At 40.5% G+C, this 26,065-nt stretch overlaps 1 protein-coding gene across 1 annotated transcript in view; it reads left to right on the forward strand.

Moving 5' to 3' along the window:
- GTF2F2 (general transcription factor IIF subunit 2) overlaps positions 1 to 26,065 on the forward strand; it is a 90,889-nt gene that overhangs the window by 55,930 nt on the left and 8,894 nt on the right. Inside the window, exon 7 of the mRNA XM_035553313.2 lies at positions 18,861 to 18,960. Within this exon, the coding sequence (XP_035409206.1) occupies positions 18,861 to 18,960 (100 nt within the window). The remainder of the gene's footprint in view (positions 1 to 18,860; positions 18,961 to 26,065) is intronic.

Consider the following 26,065-nt stretch of genomic DNA (forward strand, 5'->3'; position numbering starts at 1 on the left):
TTATGCACCTCAGTGACTTCATGGTCCCTGAACATCTGGGCTGTGAGGAACAAGGCCCTTGAAAACAATATCCTCTCTTGTAGAGGAATACAACCAAATTAAACATCAGTAATTAGTGATATGTTCCAATCTGTATAAGGGCAGCTGTATGATTGGTGCTGTGTAAATATTACAGAAAGAAACATGAGTAATGAAAACGTGGAAGTGCCTAATTATGCATGAAGTAATTTGGAGTTGCATAGATTATGGGTAAATCAATTTCAGAAACTAATGGGTGAAGTACAGGTGTCCTGTATATCATCCAGAGAAGATGATTTATAAACGTATTTGTCCAAACCTTGCATATGCAATCGTTTTAATGAAATAATAAACACAGAGTTCGGGCCTGGATTTTAGGAGGCCTGGGGAGTGCAAAGTAGAAGTGATACTTAGTAGAAATACCTGAAAATTGCTAGAAAGCAAACACACGAGCTCTTACAAAATTCAGAAAGACCGATGTTCTTTTTAGAAGTAAGGGAAAAATCTTGTTATGCCATCAGCTTGGATGTTTCTATGGGCCTTTGGATGTATTTGTACGCCTATATATGAAGTGACTCACGTGCAAGACATTTATATGGCAAAATTTAAAGGCAAAGATTAAACGATGTTTTGAATTTACTGCTGTCGTGACATCCTGCACCGATGAAGTGGTTATGACGGAAGAAGACTTCCATTGACTGCAGTAGGTATTTAATCCAACTCTTTAGTGGTAGTACAGTCATACACCCTAGCTATATTTTGTGGTCATACAATACATAACTGCTTTTCTTACTGGTCCGCCTCTAATATGTAAGTGAAGAAAATATTGCTTTAAGGTTGTTGTGTTTAATTTATTTTTTTTTCACCTGAAACAAAATGCAAGATTGAGGCCACCCATTCTGCAACACTGAATGACTGAGCATTGCTTTGTCACCCAAGTACTCTTCAGATAATCCAGCTTCTCACACTGGCTTGACAGATAATGTCTTTTCTCTTCATTGATCATTTCAAACACAAGCAAGTGCCCTGGACTTGGCTACTGTCTGAATCAAACAAATTGAACCTGGCTTTGTTTTCGGTTTTGAGGACGAACTGAAAGACCCCAGTGAGAGGAATTAAGGCTGAAAACAGTCATCTGATCCGAGCTCTTGGGGAGCAGACAGTTAGCACACGCTTCCTTATTGCCCTCTATTAGGAGAAATTAGTGGGTTTCATCCAGAGAATAGACATCTTTCCTACTTCAAAAAAAAAAAAAGCGTTTGGTTTTGTTCAGAATGTTTCCTAAGTTAAATAAAAAAATTTTTGAAGGTTTGGCATGATGGAGAGGTATTTCCACTTCATGGCAGTATTAATAAAAAAAAGGGAAAGAGAAGTCAGGTTTTAGCTATACAAAATTCAGCTGACAAGAGAATCCCGTCCTGTTCAGGCATAGCTTCTGGCTGCAGTAGAAAGGAGCCTTTTGGAAAAAACTGTCAAAGTAAATGACTCAAAACAAGCAGCTAGTAGCCGATCCCCAAGGAAAATGAAGCTCTATATGTTTTTTTTTGTTTGTTTGGTTGGTTGGTTTTTTGTTTTAAATAAACAAGATTGCAAGAAAGAAATATTTGATTCCATCAACCATTTCTGTTCCTCATTAAAAAAGCCTCAAGCATGCTGTATTTTGACTTCTGGGTGGAGATTAAAGGGCAGTAGCATCTTCAGTGTCTCTACCTCCAAATGGATGTGTTTCTCCTAAGAGCCCCTAGTATAACACAAAAATTCTGTCTGATCTCCCTAATCTCCTGTGTGAAGTACAGAGGATTAATACCTTACAATTGCTGCCTGTTGGCCCCCTCTCTCTATTTGTTGGTTATCTTTTCTCCTCCATATTGTGCCATTACTGCTTTTAGAAGAAATTACCCTTTTTTATTTGTATCGTTGTTTCTTGGCTATTTAAAAATACTCTTCTTGAGCTCCTCATCTTCTGCAGCATTTTCTGTCTGCATTTTCATTCTTCATTAGGCTCCTGTCTTTAGGAGATCACTGATGAGAAGCCACGTGGGTGTCTGCGCAGATACATAGGGTTCCCTGCTTGAGGCATTGATCTGGTTACGAGCATGTTGCTTTATCCTACCTAAATGTAGTAATTCTCAAACTTTTGTTTTAAACTTTTAGTTCTTTTCTGTCATATCAGAGTGTAAATACCCAGTGTTGACATGGATGTCCACCTTGAGCGGGTAATTTAATTCCTCTGCAGTTTCATTGGCCAGCAGGAAAAAAAATATTTCACTTTTTTGTCCTTCTGTTTGTTTTTGGCTTAACTCTTTAGCCTGCTTGTTATTCTAGAGCGGTATCTCTGTCTATCCACTTGTTCAGGGCATGGCCCGGTGGGGGTTGTTAATACTCTGTATCATACGTCTGTGGTCAGGGGTCAGGAAAGGCATCGCGTTTTAGATGGTTGATTTTATGCTGCATAAAAATGCAGCAAAAAGCAGACTGGGGAGATAGATGTATGAAGAAGCTGACCAGACCAGATTTGGAGAGTGAAACGCTGGTGTTCCTCTGCATGTCTTACCAGAAACTCTGTGGCACAGGCATTTTCAAGCTTCAAGCAAAACCAGATTCATCTTTTTTTTTTTTTTCCCTTTGTCCATCTGTGTCTTCTGAGATTCTGCTTCCCTCTAAGACTCCCAAGTCAAAAGCCACGCTTTCAGAGTAATACTTTCTTAGCTCATAGAGTCTTCCTTTCAACTTCTCTTCTCTCTCTTAGACTTATTTTCAGTCGTAGGATTGCAACAATATATGCCTTTGTATCCCTGTATCAGATCCGGTGCTTCTGTTGAGATACCTCTGAGCAGCACCTAATTAAATCTGCCACACATTTGAAATGACATTAAATTTTTTTTTTTCTAGTCTACTGTGGCTGTTTATGACATTTGATTACTGGCCCACTAATTAACATTTCTCAGGCCTGTCATTGCAAGTGAGTGAGAAGAAATCACATCATCTTACGCTTCCTCTTTCTGGACTGTCAGTTTCGTGTAGCTGGAGTGAGCACGTAGCACATCCAACTCACCAGCTGTTTCTTACTGACCTTCGTGGAGCTGTGCTGGAGCTACAAAGGAGGCACCGAGGTGGATTTGTGCTCGCTTTAACTCAACGATCACTGAGTTGTCCTAGTGTTTACCAGTCCTGTATACAGTTGTCTTTCAGGAATTTATCTGTTTGAACCCACATGCACTTGTAGCATCCATCCTGCAGCAGGGAGTCCTGTGGTTTATTGACAAGGTGCGTGAAGAACTGCTTACCTGTGTTTGCTCTGAGTTTCCTTGTCTTACAGTTTTAATGTCTACTGGTTCTGGTATTAGGCAGCACAAACGATTTTGTAGACTTCCATCCTGTCTTCATCTCTCATTTGTCTCTTCTCCAGCCCTGAAAAGTCCTAGTCTACTTTGTTTGCTCTTACACCACAACTTCTTCAATACCTCTATGAATTTATATTGGGACATAAAAGTGGATTTTTTTTTCTTCACTGTCCTTACAAAGAAGAGAAGATTGCCATTCCTAATGAAATACTGTTGCATTAATTGCAGTATCTTACTGGCCGATCATCCCCACTACTGAGAACACACAGAATAATAACGTTGAAATCTCACACTGGCCTCTCAGATGTTTAACTCAGATTAATTTTTGCAAAGCTGGCGTATCAGGTGAGCACTTAACCAACACATCAGCCTGCTTTCTGCAGCAGGACAGTTTGTGCAGCAGACGTCGAGGTTTTTGAAATAACCTGGCCAGCTGCCCTGGGACCGCTGGGCTCTGGCATCCCTGCGCAGCTCCTGCGGTGGGGACAAGTCACCGTGCTGGGGACAAGTCACTGCGGAAGCCTTTGCAGGCACCAGCCTGGAATCAAACCTGCTTTTTATCGCTTTTGTCACCACAGCAAGCCATGGAAATGACACTTGTGAAATGACAGGAATGGCATTAATTTCAGTCGGCAGCTGCTGAGGATACTGGGAAAGCATATTTTGTTTTGGGAACATCATGTTTGGGTTTCCAAAACAAAATTTTGAAGGATTTCTGTTCCATGAAAACTTTAAATGTTGGCTTACCTCCTGATTCAAGATTTTTTTTTCTTGAAAACACAAAAATCATGTAATAAAAATTCAGATTTCCAGCCAGCTCTACTTATGCTTCAGTTGGGAAATTATTTCTCTTTTTTTTTTTTCTACATGTTATTGGTTAAAACTTTATTACATCTATGCTTTTTGCACTTGTAGTTCTCTCATCAGTGCAATAATTGGTAGTATCCCAGCGTGTTTCTTAATTTATTTTTTTTTTGCCTAATTTCCTCTCATTACTTCATTGCACAGCTTTCACATAACCTAACTGCTTTTTGTGTACACCCTTGACATCCACAAATGATAATGTTTTGTAGCTATTCCATAGCCAAGCTCTACCTATTTATCTTGCAGACTTCTGATTAGAGAGTAAATAAGCAGCTATGGAAAATACACATTCTCTAATGTATATTAGTAGAAGCAGATGGTGCAATCTGTTCATGGATGGAGTTCAGTTTCGAGAACTGATCTAAACTCATTTGCAGCAAATACCACTCTGGTACCGTCTGTCGTAGAACATGTGCAAAGAGAGAAAAGTCCCATTTCAGGTTGTTTGCGTTTCATCGCACTAAGGTGTTTCTTTTGTTTGTTACGCTGGGTGTTGCGTACCAAAATACTCATTGTTAAGGCATGTTGCTTAAATCCACAGGACCGTGTTCTTTGTAATTTGGTATTTTCTTACTATTTTTCCATACTCTTTTCTGTTTAAAGCTGTGCATTGCCAGTCACTTTTTCAAATTTAATTTTCATGCAGCCATTAATAGAATTTGCACTCGAGAGGAAGTGATGGCAAATTATTTTCTTAGTTTATGGAGAGAAATCTAAAATTAATTATAACAGTGTTTCACATAAGTTTGGCGTTTTTTCTATAGTAAAAATATGAAGTTTTCTCTTTCCTTTGCAATGGAGGATTTTCCAAAATTATTCCAAGACCATAAAAGCTGTGTGTGTTCTGTTCCTGCTAAGGCAAGTACAGAAAGGAATACAGTGTATAGCATCTGTTTCCTTCAGCTCGGACAGATCCTGTGACCTCTAAAGCAGGAACTACTTAGGCTGAAATGACGAACTGCCATAGAAGTCTTAAGTCTCCATGTAGCTTGAAGAAGCAGGCTAGCTTAGACAGCTTTCTCTTCTCCCCACTTACCACAAGCACAGTGTTTGCAGCTCTAGATACAGATGTTGTAAGCAATACAGATGGGAAAGCAGTAAATAATAAATAAATAAATAGGTAATTTATTTTCCATTCCCTTCAGCACTGAAAGATGTAAGAATCCTCCAAAATCTTGGGTAGTTAATAAAATTAAAGGATGGTGGTGGAGTAGAGCAAGTACTCTGAGAAATATTGCAGAAATAACATGATACGAAAAGGTCTATTTGGAAGAAACTTGTTGGGCTTTTTAGACTATTCTCTGCATTTTCAGAATTAAATGTTTGTTACAGCTGTTTCTTTCTTTTAAGTGATTCTGTTTTCCAGTTCTTTCCTCTAGAGCATCCTTAGCTGCTCTGGACTTCGGGCTAGAATTTAAAATTTCATCTCCCACGCAATTTAAATGCTGTCCACCAGCTCCAAAGCTGTCAAACATAACAACTTTCACCAAAGGTGGTTTGCTTTCCCTGTTCTCCTAGAGATGCTCTTCACTTTATTTGCGTGCAAAGCCAGTAATTAATCCATGAGGAACGTGTACTTTAAGCTGATGGCATTGTGTCAAAAGAAAGGAACGTAACAGGAGACATAATGAGTTGGGAAAATAAAAATTGTCATTTTGTAAAGTGGTATGTATATGTGATATATAATGATCATAAAAATATATAACGTATGCCACTGAAAAGAGTGCACATGCTCAGAAATTCACATAATTTTGAGCTGACAAAACATTTTGATAAAATTTACTGCCATGTAACCTCTACATATACTGTATTGTTTAATACAGGATACTCCTGAGTTGGTGTTAAATGTCTCAATATCTCTAATCCCAAGATACTTTTTATGAAGTTACACATCAATTAACATTTCTAAGATATGCTGCTTTACACAGGCGTTTGATACGGATTTGCATTCTGAATTAAAAATTGAAGAATTCTTATTCTCACGAATAATAGTGTTACAGCTTATTATATTTCATTATTGGATTACTGATTGCTAGATTTGATTCCATACAGTTTTATGACAAACAAATGAAACTTACACAAAGCATCTCTTTTTGTATACATACATATTTTGAACTGTAGCTGTAGGTGTAATTAGGAAAAACTATGCAGAGCGCTCTTTAAAGTACAATGGTTCTGAAGCTTCTTTCAAGACTTTTTTTTTTTTTTCCTGTGGAGGACTTACTCAACTGAATTATGCTTGCATAGAGTCTGCTTTCACACAGATCTTAGGGACAAACCCAATTATACAGCTTCCTATTAGGGAAGCTAGACAACATTTGTGCCTCAGCCATTAACTGTTTTTGGAATTTGTCATGCCAGATGAATCTGTAATCAAATCTGTTGGTTTTTTTTATTTAATAACAGAATAGGTACAGCTTCACAAAGTCTGGGTGAGTTTCAGTGTATTCACAAATAACAGACACTCTTCTGAAAGTCTCTAATTAAGAGGAGAATACTAGTGTAGCAGAGCTGACTAGAGCATGGAGCTAAGTTTATTTCTTAACAAATAAGCTCTCTAGGGAGTGTTCAAAAGATAATATTCTGAGCTACCAAGCTTAAGTTGTGTTTTTTTTCTTTTTCCAAAACAAAGGCAAAGTTAGTTTTAAAGTTATATTATTGAAATTCAGAATTATATCTTATGGTTCTGGGCTCAGTTGCCAGAAAACCTAGCCATTTCTTTGTTGTGCCTTCTGGTCATCGGGGTGTTTTTTAAAAAAAAAGTATTGGAAAAGTTTTTTAAAATAACTTTGAGAGTTGCAGCAGAGCTTGAAGCTGAAGTCTTGAGCCAGAGCTTCCATATCCTGAAGGTATTTTCAAAATACTTGTGAGATCTTGTATCAGGGCTAGGGTTGATACAGCTGTGGCTGTGACAAGCACCATAAGCCTCAGAGATGATGCACAAAAAACAGTGGTTTTTTTTTTTGTTTTGTTTTTTTTTGTTTGTTTGTTTGTTTTTGTTTTTAAGAAAATGATGCTAACATTTGCCCTCTGCAGCAGGATTTCAAAGAACAGACCTCCAGGAAGGTGATCGGAGCCGGGCTGAATGATTCAGGGCTGGTGTAAAACCTTCCTTCACACAGCCTGGAGAGCAGGAGCTCATGATGACAGCTCACCTCTCCCCATTGCCATTGCCTCCCAGCCATGAAGCAGCCCAGCAGCTCTTACCCGTTACTCCTGTGCCCTGTGCTCCATCCACACAGCCGCACTGCCTCTGGCTTTGCCGTGGCCACGTGCCCCCTTGCTCTGCTCGTGGGAGCACGGTCCCCACTCAAAGGACAGCTGAGGAATGGCGCAGCAGCGGCTTTCAAGTGGAGGTGGGCAGTGCAGTGGGAGGGGGAGCCGGGGAAGAGCTTGTCTTGCAAAACAGGAGGAGGTAAAATGTAATTAAGCTATTTGAACAAATAGAGCACAGTGGCAGAGTGCTGTACAGTTGGCAATGGAAATACAGTTGGCTGAAAGAATGACGATCAAATTGAAGAAAAAATCTCCTCTGCTTTAACTGATGCATCTTTCAGTCTGCTCTTTGGTTTGCTGTGCTTCATTTCTTTTTTGTGGCTAGCACCAGAAACTGGTAAGTTTTTCCCATTAGAGGTTAAGCAAGACTGTTTTTTCACATGGACTAAGGAGAAGGATGGGTTTCTCTCCCTTTGTGTGTTTGCTCTGTTGTTTATAGCGGAGGATTCCTAGGCTTGCTGAGAATACGCACCTTGTCTTTTATCCTAATGCTGATTTTGCTTTTAAGTGTGTTTTCAGAGTTCAACAATTGGTTATCTTTGCCTCCTGAAAAGCGTTGGGTGGGTTAATTCAGCAGCTTAGAGTGAGCATATGATTAAGCTATTGAACAGTAGATGAACTGTGCAGGCTTACCTTCTAAGCTACCAACGGCACTATGTAGTCATTGGCACATTTACACATATGCACACGAAGTACTTTCTTGGAGCAGTTTCATTTCAGTGCCCTTTGCAGCAGCCCCTTGCTGGTTGTTTCCAAGTCTATTTTAGCAGAAGGGAGGTGGATGTCCTCAAAAAGACAATCCGCTTATCTGGCATTTTTAGGTCTGCAGGCTAAGGAAGGAAGAGGCAGGGAAAAACCTGAAGTATTTGAGGCAGTGAGGTTTTCTAGGGAAGTAATCCAAATGCTTCCCAGCTTGCCACAAACTGTTAAATTGTTTACAGTAAATTTTAACTGGAAGATCCCCAATGGAGCCAGATGCTGTGGCTGTTTGGAGAGCTACAGGGGGAGTGATGAGGTATCTGGTAAGTGGCATTTTAGGGATGGAAGTGCCTAGTTGGAGGCAGAGCGCTTGCAGCTGCAACTCCCTAAAGACATTGCTGAGCGAAGGGGAGCGCTGTTCCAGTTGTCACTGGAAGAGGAGAGGTAGCAGAGATGCTGTAGATTTTATATGTATATATTTTCATTTGGGGACTCTTAGCCAACAGTCGGGCTCTTTCATTATAGCTTTTCTTTAGCTATCTGAGCAATTTCATCAAAGAATTGCAGAGCAAGTTGACTGAGCTTGTAAATCGTCCACCTATTTACCAATAATTCTAGTCTTAGGCTTTTGAGGATTTGGTATACATGGCTCTTCTGTCTAAAAGACTCCTTCCTAAAATTATTGTTTCTTGTTGCCCATAGCAAAATGAAAAGCAGTTCTGGATCTGCAAGCACCAGGTTGGGGGTTAACCCTGGTAGCAGCTAAGCACCAGAGAGCCGCTCACCCTTGGTGGGATGGGGGAAGAGGAAAGGAAGAGTAAAAGCAAGAAAACTTGTTGGATGAGATAGAAAATGTCTAATAACCAAATGATAAGTGGAAGAAGAGAGAAAGAACACAAAAGAAGGCAAAAGTGATAACTCACCACCTCCTACCAGGAGACCGATGCCCAGCCAGTTCCCGAGAAAAAGGTGGCTAACCTACCTAAAACCCCACTTTTCCCTTTTTTATTGCTGAGCATGATGTTGTCTGGCCTGGAATGTCTTTCTGGTTAGTTAGGGTCATCTGCCTTGCTTTGTCCCCTCCCAACCTCTTGCACACCAGAGGGTGAGAAGCAGGGATACCCTGGGTGCAGTGCAGTGACTGAAACACAGGTGTGTTATCAGCTTTGTTTCGGTTAGAAATATAAACCATGGCACCATACAAGCTGCTATGAAGAAAATTAGCTCCATCCCACCACACAGGCAAGAAATGTGTAGCTTTTTGTTGACTGGATTTGCAAGTCCCTGTTACTTATTACTATTGTTTTCAGAGCAGCAGGCAAAAACAGATTAGTTTTGGCAAGAAAACTATTAATGATTTTCAGGCTGTGGAATTTTTTAATTTTAGAAATAACTAATAGTTAAGAATTCAAATTTCATCTTCTAAAATCTGAGTAGCGTTTAACAAAAACACCCTTTGTTATGAAGAAATTTGGGGACTGAGGAAAATGGGATCGGGAAAGGAAACTATATTTGAAAATGGAAGTGGGAAAGGAGACTATCTTTAAAAAACACAATAAAAAGGCACAAGCATATGGTGATTCTTCATCATTTTTGGTTTTTTATTGAATCATGACAGGATGTTTTTCTAAAAATGATGTAGCATAGCAAAATTGACATAATGAACATGAAGTATCACTGGATACTCTTCAGTCAGCAGTACACCAGAGAAAAATTTAGATTATCATTTCATGAATATAATGGCCATTTCTGTCTTTAAAATAAATAAATACCCGAAGGTAACTTCATTCTTATAGATCTATTTTGTCTTGGTTTTTACATTAGGAAGTCAGTTCTTTCCTCTTATCTCCTCAGACATCCAGGTCTAATGCTGGAATCAATTGGTTTATGATATCCAGAAAACTCTTCAGGTTGAAGTTTTTCTTAAAACAGTAAGTGATTTGTAGCTGTGTGTTCCCAGTACAGGCACACACTCTTTCAAACAGGTTGTTTTTTCGTGTCGGGGGGAGTCCAGGGGAGGATGGGCCTGAGGCACAGGGCCTGGTGCAGCTACCAGGGCAGGGCCCCTCAGGTCACCTTTCGTGGCCTTCAGAGGTTTCCTCTAGGAGAGAGGGGTGACAGAGGGGGAAGGGGAGTTTGTGGTGCAGAACACATCGGCGGAAAGGCTGATGGTGGGAGAAGGGTGGGTTGGGGGTGATTAAAAATGAACTCAGCCCTGCCTTTCCCCTGCTGTAGGTGGGGCGGATGGGCAGCTCTCCCTTACGGGAAGGGCAGGGTAGTGTAATGCAGCTGGTGGTCATCGAGCAGGCACTGATACGTGCAGCTCTCCCCCACCATTCACCTTCATTCCCATGGAGGAAAAGAGCATAGAGCTGCTCAAATTGCAGGCTTTCCTATAAACTTACTGTAACTGAAGGCTCGCTCTCCCCAGCTGGGCTGGGCTGGAGTGCTCTGCCAACGCCTCTGTCTGGTGATCTCTGAAGTTTGGGTAAGCATAGGACTCCACACTGCATAATTTTCAGAAAGGTGTACATGGCGTATAATATATATCATGGTGCAGGAATGGGAACAATGCTTGTCTTTTAACCCTTTCACCCATGCTGTTGTTTTTAGCAGTCTGAATTTCATCAGCGCTGCTTCAAATACTCTTATTTCTTGGTTGATTGTGTGGTTTTGTTGGTTTTGTTTGTTTAGGATTTAGAATAAACCGTATTAGGAAAAGGCAGGACTTGCCAACATCTGGCTGTGAAGCAATAAAAAGCCATGAGATTTTAGCAGGGAGGATAAAACTGTTCCTTACATTTTGTCTTAAAAGCACTGTCCTTAATATGATTTTGCATGCATTTAAGCTCATTTATGCATTTTCAGAAAGTTGATCCCTCCCCAAAACTATGCAGCCATTTATTTTCTTTTCCAGCTTACCTTTTACATTTTCTCATAGCACAAAAGAGGAAGAAGTGGTGTTGAATAGTTATCGTTTTGTTTTGTGTTTTTTTTAATAGGAATGACTATGAAATCTATGTGTTTGGATATGTATGAAGTTAAAATTGTATGTCATCCTTTCTAAAGGAATTCAGAAATATCTAATGTCCCAAATCCCACGTTCACTCTGATTTCTTCCGACGTGTTGCCTAATTTCTTCTTCCCAGCACACCTTGTCACCCTGCCAGTTTTCTGCCTCGTCTCACGTCACTGCTTGAGGTTGTGCCTGTGTGCACTGGGCAACACAAAAGCACACTGATTTTACTTCAGCCTAGTTTTTAGACCTTTTTGTTGCTGGAGCGAGCAACAAAAGTAACAGCCCAGCTACAGAAACGCATTGTGTCCTGCAGCTTTACCTCCTTAGAATTTAAGATGAATTGCAAACAAATTTGTATGCAGGTAATGGAGCTTGCGTGGATGCACCTGTGCCCTGGTTTAAGCCTCGGAGAAGACCACCCCCTCTGGTTCTGCTTTTGTTTGTTCTTGAATTTGATTTTCTCACTTCTGTTGGGATTTGTGTTGGGCTGAAGACTGGACAGAGACATTTGTGGTGTGTGTATTAATAAGAAAATGTTGAAAGTACGGTAAGAACCAATAAAAAAGGTTTTGTTTCCCTTCTGGGCACTAAATGATTGACTATGATGATTGTAGTATAGAGAGGACTGCAAAATCTTGACATTTACAGCAATTACCAAGCCGCAGACTTCCCTGCCCTTCCAGCATATGTGAATCATAATAAGAAAGTGTTCATTTCTTTGCAATAAGTATGATTGACTGCGACAGGCCTTCCCGTTGTTGCACAGCATGCGTGACAGCTGTGGAAGGGGCTTTTCACATGGCACAAGGTCCACGCTGGCTTGAACCAGGCCCTCCAGGGAGGGCAGGGAGGATGCAGAGTGTTTCACGGGGCTGAAGTGTCATCGGGAAGGCATGTGGATGGAGAGAGCATTTGAAAAGGGTCCTTATAATCCCAAAGAGGGATAACAAGCGAAGGGGAGAAGCAACAAACAAAATGGCTGGAGACAGCAGCCACTTACAACCTTCATTAACAGTCATACTGCATGAAAGATATCTCTGAGTTATGATTCCTTCTTAATCTTAGCCTCAGATCATACGCCTCTATGCCTCTACCACGTCCCCAGTATGGACCAGCAACCACCAGGGCCTGGCCCCATCAGTATCCTCCAGAAGAATACATTAGACATACTTGAGCTCGATTTCAAATATCCATGATGTCAAGCAGACCCCGGCATTTTTTTCCTGCTGGTTGCATTAGGGCATCACTTAAAGTGTTCAAAGTTGAGCATCAAACACTAGGGAAAGTTATTCCATTGTATCATGCCTAGAATGCTAAAGGCTGTCTTACTTTATCTTTGCATTATTTATCTTCACAACCTCAGCCCAAAAGGTTTTCAATCCTTTGCAATACTAAACTCAGAGGAAAAAATGGGAGGTTAGTGGTTTTAATCAATTATTCCCATTTTATCGAAACAAACAAAACCCAAAAGAAATGGCTACTTGTTACCAAATTGTCGTTCATATCATCTTGTGTTCTGTGCTGGAGAAAGATACGAAGAATTGGAGTCTCAGTGATGACTGTGGTGCCTGTCTCAATATTAGGCCTGAAAATATCTTCAAATGATTCATTGCTCAGGCTTCAACATACATGCTTGGAGATGTCAACTTCAGAAAAACCTTACAGGTTTCCTGAACATAAAATAATTGCAGCACTCTTCTTGAAATGCCAAGACTTCAGGACTTAAAATTAGTTACAAATCATATACTGTGCTAATAATCTGAAATGTTTCAGTACTTAATGCTGGCAAATGCACTTCATAATGCCACTTCCATTCAGCTCATCCTTGTCTCTGTCTGTTCCTTACAACCGGAGCTGGGCTCACGTTTCCTTGACTTGGTGCGTGCGCTGTGTCTGAAAGAGAAGAATAGATGGAACTACACAGCGGGCTGCAGTCGTCTGCTTCCATTTAACAGGAGACAATAGGATTTTTCTGCTTGCAACGAGACAAGATGTGCTGAATTTGCACCTCGCTAGTTGTTATCTTTCAGAATATATGACAGATGGCTTTGCGTGGCAACAGGTTGTCATCGTTCTGATCAGCTCATGTGCGCTTTTACAAATGAAGTCATTCTGGTGGTTTCTTGTGCTGTAGGTGGTTGGGCGCTTCCATGGGGTTATATTAGTAGGATGTGCCCCACAGGGTGATGAGTTGCCTTAATTCTCACAGAAGTACAAAAACTTTGTGAAGTTTCAGCATCTCTTAGGAATATTTGTCTCTTGTCTGTCATCGACTCTCTTGTTGTGTAATTTACACCTACTTGGAAGAAAAGTCAGAAAAGGTGCTACCTGAACCTAAGCAAGGTGTGGTCCACACAAACACAAGAGAAGCTTGTGGGAAGCTATATCATTACACATATATTTAACTTCTTAGCTTGTTTTCTTCATGATTTTGCAGGACACAGCTACCTCTATCATGTCTGGGATGCTTAGCAAAGTATGAAGGCAGAGAAAAAACTTTGGTTGCCTTTTTCAGGTATTGTGAAGCTCGTGTAATGCAGCTGCCTGTGTCTGGTTCAAGTACAAAATTACTAAGAAAGGGACTGAAAGAGCATTAGTCCTTGGCTTTCACTCCTCTGGTACTGGGTTGGGAGCTTCTGTGAGGGTTCAAAGAAAAAAAAAAGGTGCAAAACTGTGCAGAGCTGGAGAGATCTGTGTTCCTTACTCCTCCAAAGCTTTGGGCAGTGGCCGTGCTCTTTTCAAGTGAAATGACAGCGTGTCTCTGTCATGTGATGTTGCAGAGAGAGAAGCAGACCAGCCTCTCCTTTTTTGCAGCACTAAGGTTGGCCCTTTCCTTGCTAGTGCCCTGTATAAATAAAACCAAGCACAAAAACGTATAGAAACTTTTTGGTCCCATCCTCACGATAATTTCTTTAGAAATGTCAAGAATTCAAATGCTAGCAATGTTTCTGATTAATACCTATTTCTAATCTCTGAAACATTTGTTTTGTGACAGAAGATTAATCAGAGGAAATCATCTATTCTAAAGGTTTATTTTAAGGCTTATCTTTGTTTTATTTTCTTGATGCTAAAAGATTCGTGCATTTAAAAGCCAATAAGCATCTCCTCATACGAATGTAAATATTGCCTTCATCTGTCTTCCCCAGAGAGTTTGCTGCATGTTGACAAGTCCTATACAATTATTTCCAGCCTGCTTGAATATTTTTCCCTTTATTCAACTCTAGTCACAATGACAAATCAGAGTTGCAGTATAAAACGTATTTTGCTGGGAAATGGCTGTGGCAAATTTGATGCCATGCTGGTTACTTGCTGTATTTCAGGGCAGAAGAGCTATATTTGATCGTGGGGGTGGAAGAGAAAAACTACAGTGTGCAAGCTGGTGGCTGCTGTATCGTTAATTTATTGGCAGTTTTAGAAAAAAAATCTGCATTCTCTTTTTATTTTTTTAGGCCAGATACTAGCATGAGTTTTGGCGTTAACTATTGCAACAAGAGCCATGTGGAAAATTTAAATCCTCGGAGAGTTGTGTGTAGTTCTGCTCCATAACTAAGGCTTTTAACTGTCACACACGTGCAAATCATAATAAAGAGTAGTAGGTAAAAAGCCCCTGCTCCTTTAAATCAGTGTCACCAGTGACTCAGAAAGTCTATTGATTTTTTTTTTTTTAATTCCTACCAACAGTTTCAATTACGATTCAGCAGATCCACTCTGAGAACACCCTGGCTAAAATGCTTCGTAATATTTTTGGTTTAATGCTGCTTTTTTAAATGCGGTTTAGGAAATGAGCACTCTGAAGTAATGTTATCTGTTACATATTAAAACAGCAGTCTAAAAGGCAAAAGTAATGTGTAATTCACAGCTTCTGTTAAAAATTTGTGTAATTATTATAATATGTAAATATATATGTTTCCTTAACTTTTTTCAAACAACAGCTATACAAATTAAAAAAAAATCCATTATATTCACCCAGACATACTACTTTCTGAATATGGGAAAATGATATCATAGTTTTAAAAGCCCCCACACCATATTTTCACCACAAAGAGCATCTCTACCAACAAATTGTCTGGATAAAGTGATTGCAGGGTATTTGTTTTTACCCTGCAATGCACTAAGCAAATTTCAGCGCTTCAACACGTCAACGATTTGGTAATTTGTGACCATATTCAGCCCGGAAATCTGGCAGAAGGAAGGCAATCTGAGGCTCTGTCATCCTCCAGGAGATGGTGAACACTTCAGAAATGAAATGAGAAGGGCAGCCATTAGGGAGACGAAGAGCAACATGCATGGGTAGAATAAATGCATATTAATAAAAAGGTTTGTCTCGTGAGTCACCGTGCTTCCCATTTAGAATTCTGTACTGGCATGTGGCAACTGCTGTAATTGCTGCCATTAAAAAGTGATCCCAGGGATGTGATGTGCTCTTGCTTTTCACCACAGCAGTTTATCTGGTAGGAACAGGATGTAAAAGTCAGCACCGTAGTGTTGGCCAGTTTTATGAAGATGGATTGAGATCTGTGGATCAAAATTTGAAAACCATTGGCACAAACGGAAGAAATTTTGAAATATAACACTGGTATCTCTGAAATTTCCACCTGAGATGCATACATGAGATGTATGATATCTTGGTTAGTTGGTACGTGTTGATCATTCTGAATTTTTCTGTCATTTCACAAAGAAACTTAGATAACCATTTTATAACTCGGTAGGGTTGCAGCCTGTTTCCTAAGAAGGCAAGAAGTTTTCCTTTACTTTCTCTACTGTGTTCTGAGGAACTGCACATGTTATGTGTAACTTAACTGCCATCACACCTATGGAAGCCTCACAGAAATGTATTAGTTCAACACTTTTGGTTTTCTACGTTTTGCAAATTAGCAGTTTGCAGGTTAAAATAAAATCACTGAAATGTGCTTCCTGCATAGCGAGTCCTTCTAAGTGAAAAATGTTAAGAGATAAATTGCTGGTGTTCTTCTATGCAAAAAGAAGAAGAAAAAATAATTAATTTATGGAAGCTTCACTGAAATGGGTGATGAAATTTCCTGTGTTGTAATTTTCAAATGCCAGAACAGGAAGAGCCCTTTAGCATTCGGCAGTGTGAAGCTCTCATTACAGGCTCTAGGCTAAAGAGCTCTCCGTTGTTTGCATGCTTAAATATCTAATTTATTAAGAAGTTAGAGGGGGGTTGACACTACCATTATAAAGCATTTTCTTCTAAGAAAACGTGTTCAGTCCGTACTTTCAGTCTTTGGCATTTCATTATGGAAGGGCTAATATTCTCTGGCTGCTTTCCTGAAGAAATGGTGGATATTGTACATTGACCCTGTTAAGAGTAATGAATATAAAACCATATGAAAGGGGGATTTAATCATGGAAAAGTGCCACCCTCTGAAGCCTAGTGTTCCCTGAGAGCATGAAGGAGACTTTCTGATGTACTTTGGTGTTGTTGTGAACCTTGTTTGTCTCTCACATGTATTGTAATGAGAAGGACTCTGGAACAACATCGCCAAACAAATATAAAATTCTGGTCCAGATGAAGAAGGGGGTGGTGCAGTGGCCTAAAAGGAAAAGGAGAGACAAGCTTCCAGGCTGTGGCCTTCAGCAGTCACGGCCTTGCTCTTTGGTTTTGTGTGAGCCATCGAGTGTCACTGGGGTGTGAAGGAAAGTAGGGGACGGGTGGTTGTTGGGCCTTCTTAATGTCCTACCAGAAACTTAAAGTGTTATATAGGTGTTCCTAATCGCTAATATGGAAAACCTTGTGAGAAATGGATACATAAAGTTTGTGGCTTAGTCCTCAAGGTGTCCATCCTGACGCTCACTGAGAACATGCGGCAGCACAGCCCCTCTCCTCCCCTGTTTCAAAGGCTACCCTGGAAGGCCGGAAAAGGGCAGGAAGGAAAAACAGAAGAGAAATGAAAGGTATTAGAGGAAAAAGAAGGATACTAGAAGGTCTAGAGAAGGTTATTTTGGAGGCTTAATGGTGGATTACCACCTATTCCTTTGAGTCATGGGACATTTAGATGTGTAATTCTCCAGGAGCCGCTGTCTCATGAACAGAAGCAATATCTGTAAAAAGGTTTAGCAGGAAATGTCTCTCTGCTTCCTTCACTGAAGGAAAAGAGGGAGAGGGGAGAAGTGAGGTGAAAAGTACAGTGAGGGAGAGGGAGGACAGAAAGACTCCATGTGTCACAAAAATAAGAAAAAAGATGAACTGCAAGAGAAGATTTTTTAAAAAGACATACATATCATATAGGCTTTTATAATAATAAATACTACTAATAAAAAACATATGTATTTATTGAGACCACAAAGAAAAAGAAAATCAGGAGATGAGGATGTGGAGAAAAAGACTTGGACAATATTCATTTAGCTTTCCTGTAATGTCTGTGCTTCTTTCTGAAAGTTAAGAGTTCAGGAGACCTTTGGCAATGAGGTCAATAAAATCTTTAAAATCATTTAATTAGATTGAAGGCCAGATGATAAACTCTTGTGATAAAAACTTCTACCTTGATTTGCTAGAGCAGTGGTAAACCCACTCATTTACCTTCAGATTGATTTTCCTTCAAGCTTAGAAGAAAACATGCTACATTTGGACAGAAGAAGGCATTGATGTACCTTCTGCTGATTTAGAAATCTAGAGTACAAGGCAATGGTCTATTAAGGCTAAGTAAAACTATAGAACAAAGGACAAGTTTGCAAAGATTCAAGAGGAAGCAGGTATATATCTATCTATGAGACAAAATTTGGAAATGAAATAACTGCATTGATGGTAACAGTTTAGTTTTTTCTAAATATTAACAGGATGCATCATGAAGATATATTCTCTGGAGGAGCATTAGCTTGCACCTTTCTAAACCTTGGTTTCCTGCATCTTCATTTCAAACAGTAATTCTTGACAGCAAAGCCTGAAGTATATGGAGCTCTTTTTCAAAACCATCATAAGTAATCTTTAAGTTACAAAGAGATGAACTTAACAAAATATGTTCAACCTCTATGCTTCCTATAGTCCTTCCCAAACAGGACTAAAGGTCACCTTTTGTCAGCTGTTTCATTGAGACTTGATTGCACGTTGTTTTGAAACTGGGTGGATTTCTCTGTCTTCTTGTTTTTAAAAGTGCTTTTCAAATAGTTATTTGTGCTCTGATGCTATATTATAGTGCCAAAAGAAAGGTCAGAGAAATCTTTATTTTTACATTAAAATATCTAAGAGAAGGTCATGGAGTCTGATTTTGCTGTTGCCTGGGTGTCAACAGAGGTAAATTGAAAGCTTTTTCAGTTCTCAGCCGAGTAAGCTGATCTGGGGTTTGTTTGCTTTGGTTTTGATAATTTTTAAATACAAGGGCTTTGTTTCCATGTGAATATGAGGCTTTTGAAGTCTGTGTTCAGACACAGCTTTCAGTATCTTCCCTTCACAATTGCTTGGTTTTCAGTATCTCCAGTAACATCTAGTGTCCTAATAATCCACAGTGTCCTCAAGCAAAAGGAGTAGGAAAAATTTCAGAAGTGTTCGTTTATTTTGCCTTATTATTTGTTTGCAGCTCACCTTCAATAAGGGATGGTTCATACTTGCAGATTTGGGGAACATTTTGAGTATGTGCTTGTCTGAAGCTTTTATTAATTCTATTCTTTTTTTTCTTTTGAAGATTACAGATAGAAGAATCTTCTAAACCTGTAAGGCTATCACAGCAGCTGGACAAAGCAGTAACCACCAATTACAAACCCGTGGCTAATCATCAATATAATGTAAGTAGCTTTGAATATTTTCCCTTCTTCTAGCCAGGAGGTGTCTGGCTCAGGACTCCAGAATCATGGTGCTGCTGTTGGCAGTCCAGGCTTTCTGTAGCCCTTTGCTCACAGCAGGACACAGTCTTTGGAAATCTTCCATGTTATCTGGTTTCTCCCATAGTTTTTCTTCTGGGTATCTTCTTTCTCCTTCAAAACCCACACCACCTTTGGGGTTAAGGTCTGCCAATTCTTATCTTCTCTTGTTACCTGGTGGAGGACAGACTGCCTTTACCCAAACCTTTTCCAATGTCTTTACTGCTTTCTCCCTCTAGTCTTTTTTTTTTTAAATGTAATTTTAAAGTTTGGGGATAAAAAAAAATTCTTGCTTTGTGCCATAAGATGTGGAAGCACTCCTTTGAGCCAAATAAAATATCACATGGAGGTGGGCAAAAGGCTTGAATCTTTATTTTCTAGTCCTCTGCAGGAACTGACATGAGTAGGAAAGAATAGCAGCTGATAATTTTTCACAGTTTCATACCTTCATAGTACGTGTTATTTGCATCATTAGCTTTGTCAATATTACACCCACGCTGCTGTTCCAGATCAGTTGATGTACATACAAACTATAATGTCCTTTTTCTTAAAGATCCTCTTTGAGTAATTTGTATGTATGCATGTATAATCACTGTTAGTGTTGAATGTGAGGAATGTTAAGTCATACTAGAAATGAGTCAGTGTGTTAGTCATTTAAACTTTTACACTTTTTATTAAGATTTTATTTACATAAAACAAATGATAATATACTGGGTGATATTTAAGCATTATTCGGAAAAGCATATCTACAGAACCCAAAATAATCATTTTTCTCTCATGGGACTGTTTTATAGTAGTTGCTGTACAAAGTCTGATCTATACATAGATGATCAGAGCAATAATACTATTTCGGCTAAGGGAATGACATTTAATCAAAATAGTCACACTGGTATATATACAACAGTGTAACTTGTGTAGTCAATCTTTGAATCTCTATTCCAGTTTCAAACTGCTATGGTGGTACTGTTACAGAAATTTAAGTTTTGTGGATAATTCAGGCAATATAACCAGGATATAACCAGGCCTCTTAAAAAGTTACAATGCTCTTGTGAACTAATTGTAACGTTCTTAGCAGATACATAGCTGTCCATGTCCACATCCATGGTTGGGCAGTGCTTGGTTTTCCTATTTGCCTTAAAGATGTTCTGATGGGAGAAGTCTAATCGGACATACACTTGAATCATTCTTGGCCTTGCCTTGACTCTGAAGACCCAGGCAGGACTACTTCCTACAACATTTTTATTTTCTTTAAGTCTTTTATTAAGGTTCAGGTTAGATGACTCAAAGGATGTAAGACTGGGAGAACAAGTCCATGGACTTTTTAAACCTCTTCATTACATCTTTCTGGTGTTTTCAACAGAAGGTAGTTTCTTAAACTTAGTGCATTGCTTGTAATTATATGACAGACCTGTTTGGGACAAGACTTTTCACAGGAAAAACAGGAAACTTGTCTTTTTTACAAGCCCCCTTTAAGTACTGAAAAGCTGCCATGAGGTCTCCCCGGAGCCTTCTCTTCTCCAGGCCGCACATCCCCAGCTCTCTCAGCCTGTCTTCACAGGAGAGGTGCTCCAGCCCCCTGACCACCCTCACGGCCCTCCTCTGGCCCCGCTCTCACAGCCCCACACCCTCCTTGTGCTGGGCCCAGCCCTGGACGCAGCACTCCAGGTGGGGCCTCACGAGGGCAGAGCAGAGGGGCACAATCCCCTCCCTCCACCTCGCCAAGCTCAGTTCCATCCGTGCCTTGGCTTTCCTGCCCCCATCCCTGCACACCCGGACAGCATCCCTGTGCTCTTCCCAGGCCACGTGTCCCTGCTTCCCCTGCCTGTGCATTTCCTTCTTGCGCCTCAGTCTGACCAGCAGCTCCTGGCTCAGCCATCCCGGCTGCCTGCCCTCCCTGCCCGTTTTCTTACACAGGGGGAGGGAGACTTCCTGTGCTCTAAGGAAAGCATCCTTAAAGAGCTGCCAGCTCTGGTCAGCTCCTTTGTCCCTAAGGACAGCGTTCCAGGGGATCTCATCCACTAGGTCTTTAAACAGCTGGAAGTTCACTCTTCAGAGGTTCAGGATCCTGCCTTTGCTCTTCACCAAGCCCGTATTACTTGAGATCACAAACTCAAGCAGGAGCAGGAGCAAACTCACTGCAGCCCAGACTGCCTCCAGTCTTAACCTCTTTAATGAGTTCATCCCCAGTGGTGAGCACGAGGCCCAGTAACGCTTCTCTTCTGATTGGGTTGTCTCATACCTGGACCAGGAATTTATCCTCAACGCACTCTGGGAGTCTCCTGGATTGCTCACAGCCTGCTGTGGGGCTTCCCCAGCTCACACCCAGGTGATTGAAGTCCCCCATCAGGGTGAGAGCATGCGAGCATGATGCTTCTTGCAGCTGAAGCAAGAAAGCCTTGCATGGTGTGGTTGCTGTTGCCTTGCATAGAGCTGAAATCTGATATTCAGTCAATAGAGCAACACAAAAATGGTTTCAATGATTATCAGGTAATTCCTTGGTTTAAAAAAAAGAATGAAAAGAATTTAAGACCTTTTAAAACTTCTTTCAGACATCTTCAGATAAAACTTTATATTTAGTCCCACTTATCATGCCTTCTCTATCATCTGTGTGTTATCTGTCTACCAAAGAAGTGTAATACATAAGCTTCCCTATTAATGATACCTTCAAGAAGGCAATTTTGGCAGCTTTTCAGCAAGCTTAGCAACATACTGTGAAGGTAAACAAAGAGAAATTGATTTCTCTATGAAGTCTTGCAGGGATAAGCTAGCAACTTCTCCATTTGACAGCTTGTTCTAAAATGGTCCTTCCTTGAAATCAAACCATATTTTAATGCTCTTTAAATTTAAAATCTACGCAGTTCTAAATAAATATAATTAGTTTACGGTGCACATGTATTCTGTAATGTGGCTCTCAAGAAGTGTTTTAAACCTACTGCATAAAACATCTTGTTTACACAGAAAACAGAAAGGGAAAAAAAAATGAAAGGATGCATTGTAACTTGCTATGAGCAGCATGAATACAAGACAAAAGAAGAAAACAAGCAACACATACCATGTTTTTTTAAAACACACTTCACAATGCACTCAGTGTTTCTAGACAACAGTGGGAGCTGTTGCTGAAGCTGGAGGTAAAAGCTAGTGTTGCTAATTAAAACATAGGCGACTGAGACACCAGTTGCAAATAACTTGTTTGCAGCCAAGGAGGGGGTTGACAATCAGTTTTATGTGTGAGTTGTTTTTATACATTAAAAAAATGAAGAATTTTAGAATATTCACGTTGTGTTCTCATAGGAAATGCAAACACTTTCTTTGATTTACTTTAGATAAAACAGAGGATGTAAAATACAAGCTCCTACCTACTGGGGAGGGTTTTCTGAGCCACTAAAATAATAGAGAAAGAAGAATGCTGAGTAGTAGTTTACTAGCAAAAAAAGATTGTGCTTCAGTTCGAAATACCACTTTGTGTTATTTTACCTGAGACTTTTATTCATATAGTTAGGATTTAATACCCAATTATGAGATAATCCTGTCAGAGACCTAACATCAGCGAATACAGTTTTGAGAATTTCCTTATTGTTACTTTTTTCCCGTGCGTAGGAAGCACCAATTTTAAAAGGATTATTTCTTTTCTCCACATGGAGAGAGTTGTAGCTGGTTGCTAGCTAAGCACATTTTCCCTTTTTCTCATTTGGAGTGGTATGAACAGCACTGTGGATTTTTTGTATTGCTTTTATAGGTAGTCTTGAGAGTCACGGTAGCTTTCCTCTTTGCCCCCCTAACATACCTGTTATTCCCATAGCTCTGCCATGTACAGAACAAATGACCTCAGTGCCTGGCTCTTGTTCTTTCTCCTTAAAAACAAACCAGAAAAGGATGAGATTGGTTTCTTCCATCCCTTCAGCGTGACCTGCCTACCTGAGGAGGTTGCAATTCGTTTCTGGTTTTATTCTTCTTACTCATTTTGGTTTTGTTTTATTTGGGGGGGCAGGTAGAAAATCACAGAAGGGTTGGGAAGAACAGATGTAACAGCTGCTCTTGCAGCAGAGTCATGCAGCCTGTAACTGGCTGCATCTTTCACACCACATCTATCAGCTGCTGTACTGTGGAGTCAGAAAGAAGTTACTAACCTCAGAAACAAATTCAGAGATCTTTACACTGAATAGTGACCTCAAGTGTTTGCAGGGACCCAGAACTCAGTCGGGCACTGCAAATAGAAATGCCTTCATCTCTCCTACCATCTTCTGAACTTGACCTTTGAAGTATCAGGTCTTTTCTGGCAAATAGTTAAAGCTGGATAATCACAGAATTATCTCTCTCTTCCTCCTGTAAAACGTTAGCATGCGCGTATCTTCAAAACATTGTTATGTCCCCATACGCCAGTGTCTCAAATGTAATAGTGCTCTGTTGACAGCTCAGTAGAGTGTTGTTTACTGATACCAGCCATGACCTGATCAGCAACTGCACAGAAAAACTGGAAAATATGTGAATGCCTCAGTCAAGGAAGATTGAAAAGTCAGGCTCAGGAAAGCCCGTTGCAGTTGACTGAAGAGACTATTCAGAAAAGTCTGCTTCCAGGAGAATACAGTGTCAGTGTCTTGATTTTTGAAGAGGATCTCATGAAGGTGTAGTTCTTTCTTTCCTTCGGATGTGGAAAGAAACATACCATATACCCTACAGAACAGCAGTTCCTGTGCTTGACTGTGAACTACCAAAGGGAAAGAATCTGGACCAATTTTTGACAAAAAATATTTGGTGTACCCAGCTAGATTGGTGTATTTTCAGTAATATTTGGGTTTGTTGTTTACTCATTTTCTTCTGAGAACATAATATAACATGGCACTGTCTGCAACTTTGTGCTTGCCAGGTATTTTCTCTGTCTTGGTCTCATTCCATGTAAAATGACGATGCTGCCATACTTCATGGTGATCTTGCTCATTAAGAAGCAATTTCAATCTCATTACTTACGTTACAATGGGTTTTTCCATTGGCTCTCTCCAGCTTACATAGCAAAGAAACAGATTTCAAATAAAAATGCTACTAGAAAATAGAAACCAAAATTGTTGCTGTAGGTGGAGATACGACTCCCAGACTAGACATTGTGATGGGATTCTGATCATAAACAGCCCCTTTTCAGTGCTAGCCTGAAGTATAAACTTTGGACTGTAGCCTGAGATGTGACATTCATGTATTTTTCAAGACCAAAGGGACAACTATCATACTAAAATAAATTAAAAATGCATGTCCTAAAGTCTGCATGCTTTATTGTCCTCAGTACTCACACATGTTCTAGTGGCACGTCCCTACATTTCTGCATTGAGTCAGGACATGACAGTGGTTGCCGCATAATTCATAGGTGGTCACTGTGGAGCGCTGGTTTCTCTGGCAGGAGAAACACATCATATATCACCATGTATCTTAGGAAATTCTGACTTGAACCAGGTGTAAATTAAGGGGGAGGAGGGAGAGACCCGGGGCCTGTCCCCAGCGCAGGGTGCCCAGGACCCCGTCCAGGCGCCTTGTGCCGCTCTCCCAGGAGGAGACCCCACAGCCTCTCTGGGCAGCCTGGGCCAGTGCTCAGCCGCCCGCCCAGCACACAAGTGCTGCCTGGTGCTCAGAGGGAGCCTCCTGCCTGCCCCTTGGTGCCCACTGCCCCTGGCCTGGCGCTGGGCACCCCTGACAAGAGCCTGGTTGCGGCCTCTTTGCCCCCTGCCTGCGGGGATTCACAGCCCTGGGTGAGATCCCCCTGAGCCTCCTCTTCTCCAGGCTGAGCAGTCCCAGCTCTCCCGGCCTCTGCTCACAGGAGAGGTGCTCCAGGCCCTTCCTCAACTGGGTGGCCCTCTGCTGGGCTCCTTCCAGTATGTAGACGTAAACTTTTAGGTGAATGAGTTTTTCCCTGCCTCTCCGATGCCTGTACGACCATGTGAATATACCCAGCAGGGAACAGGCCTCTGTTTTGCTGGTGGAGCTGCAAGGCAGATAACCCTGAGTACATCCATGGCCATGCTGCTTGGTAAAGAATTCAGCCTTACAGCCACAAGAACGTTGTCATTTTATAAGTCGTGTAATAATTTTCTATTATACTAATGGATCCTGACTGTTTTTTGGGCTTGTAGTTTTAAAGCATCTAGACTGAGTAGACTTTTTCAGATATATTTCAACATCCCTGCAGTTTTACTTCCTGCATTTGCAGCTAGATGCGGTCTACTTGGCATTACCCTCTATTGTGAGACTACACCAGCAGAAGAAAGAAATTGAATCCACAACATGGTTTCCAAAGCTTATAATTAAAACCTTTCCAAGGTCAGCAGAGGGCCCTAATGATTTGTCTGCTGGACTTTGAGAAGAAGCAAATGTTTTGACAAACTGTTATTTATAGCAAGACTGATGTCCTAGATTTATGTTCCTACTCCAGTTTCTGTGGTGTAGCAGTTCTGTTACAGATCATGCCAAGTGAGATGATGTTACGCAAAGCTGTTTTACTTGATGCTGCAGTTTACTGTCATTACAAAACTATTACTGTTTTGAATGGCTTTTTTTTTTTTAATGAAGAGGCTGAATATTTTAAATAATTGCACCAAAATGTATCAGTGGATGAAAATTAATTGGATTTGAGCAGAGATGCTGTATCCTTCATAGCACTGACATGTAACTGGAAAAGCAGATAAGTATTTGGATGCCCGAGCCCATCTCCAACTTTTAAGCAGCAGGAACAACCTTCAAGTTACAGGTTGGAAACCGTTGCTCTGCATTCGATTTAATGATGAAATCTGTACCAGAATTTGAACGGAAAGTTGGCTGGCCAGAGACCCGTGAGCAAGGGCAAAGGTGCTGATAGTCTTTACCCTCTTGAGACAGATACCAAGAGACGGGATATTATCTCTCGGAGAGCAGGAGGGAGTTAGCTGGCTGTGAAATACAGGAAAAAAATAAATTGTGCCATAAAACTAATGTCTCTCATCAAAAATACGATTTCTAGTATCCAGTAGAACCTTAAATTTTCATTTTTAGGCTTCTTCTCTGAAGGTCTTCC

The sequence above is a fragment of the Cygnus atratus genome, chromosome 1 (genome assembly GCF_013377495.2).
Source record: "Cygnus atratus isolate AKBS03 ecotype Queensland, Australia chromosome 1, CAtr_DNAZoo_HiC_assembly, whole genome shotgun sequence".
Lineage (NCBI taxonomy): Eukaryota > Metazoa > Chordata > Aves > Anseriformes > Anatidae > Cygnus > Cygnus atratus.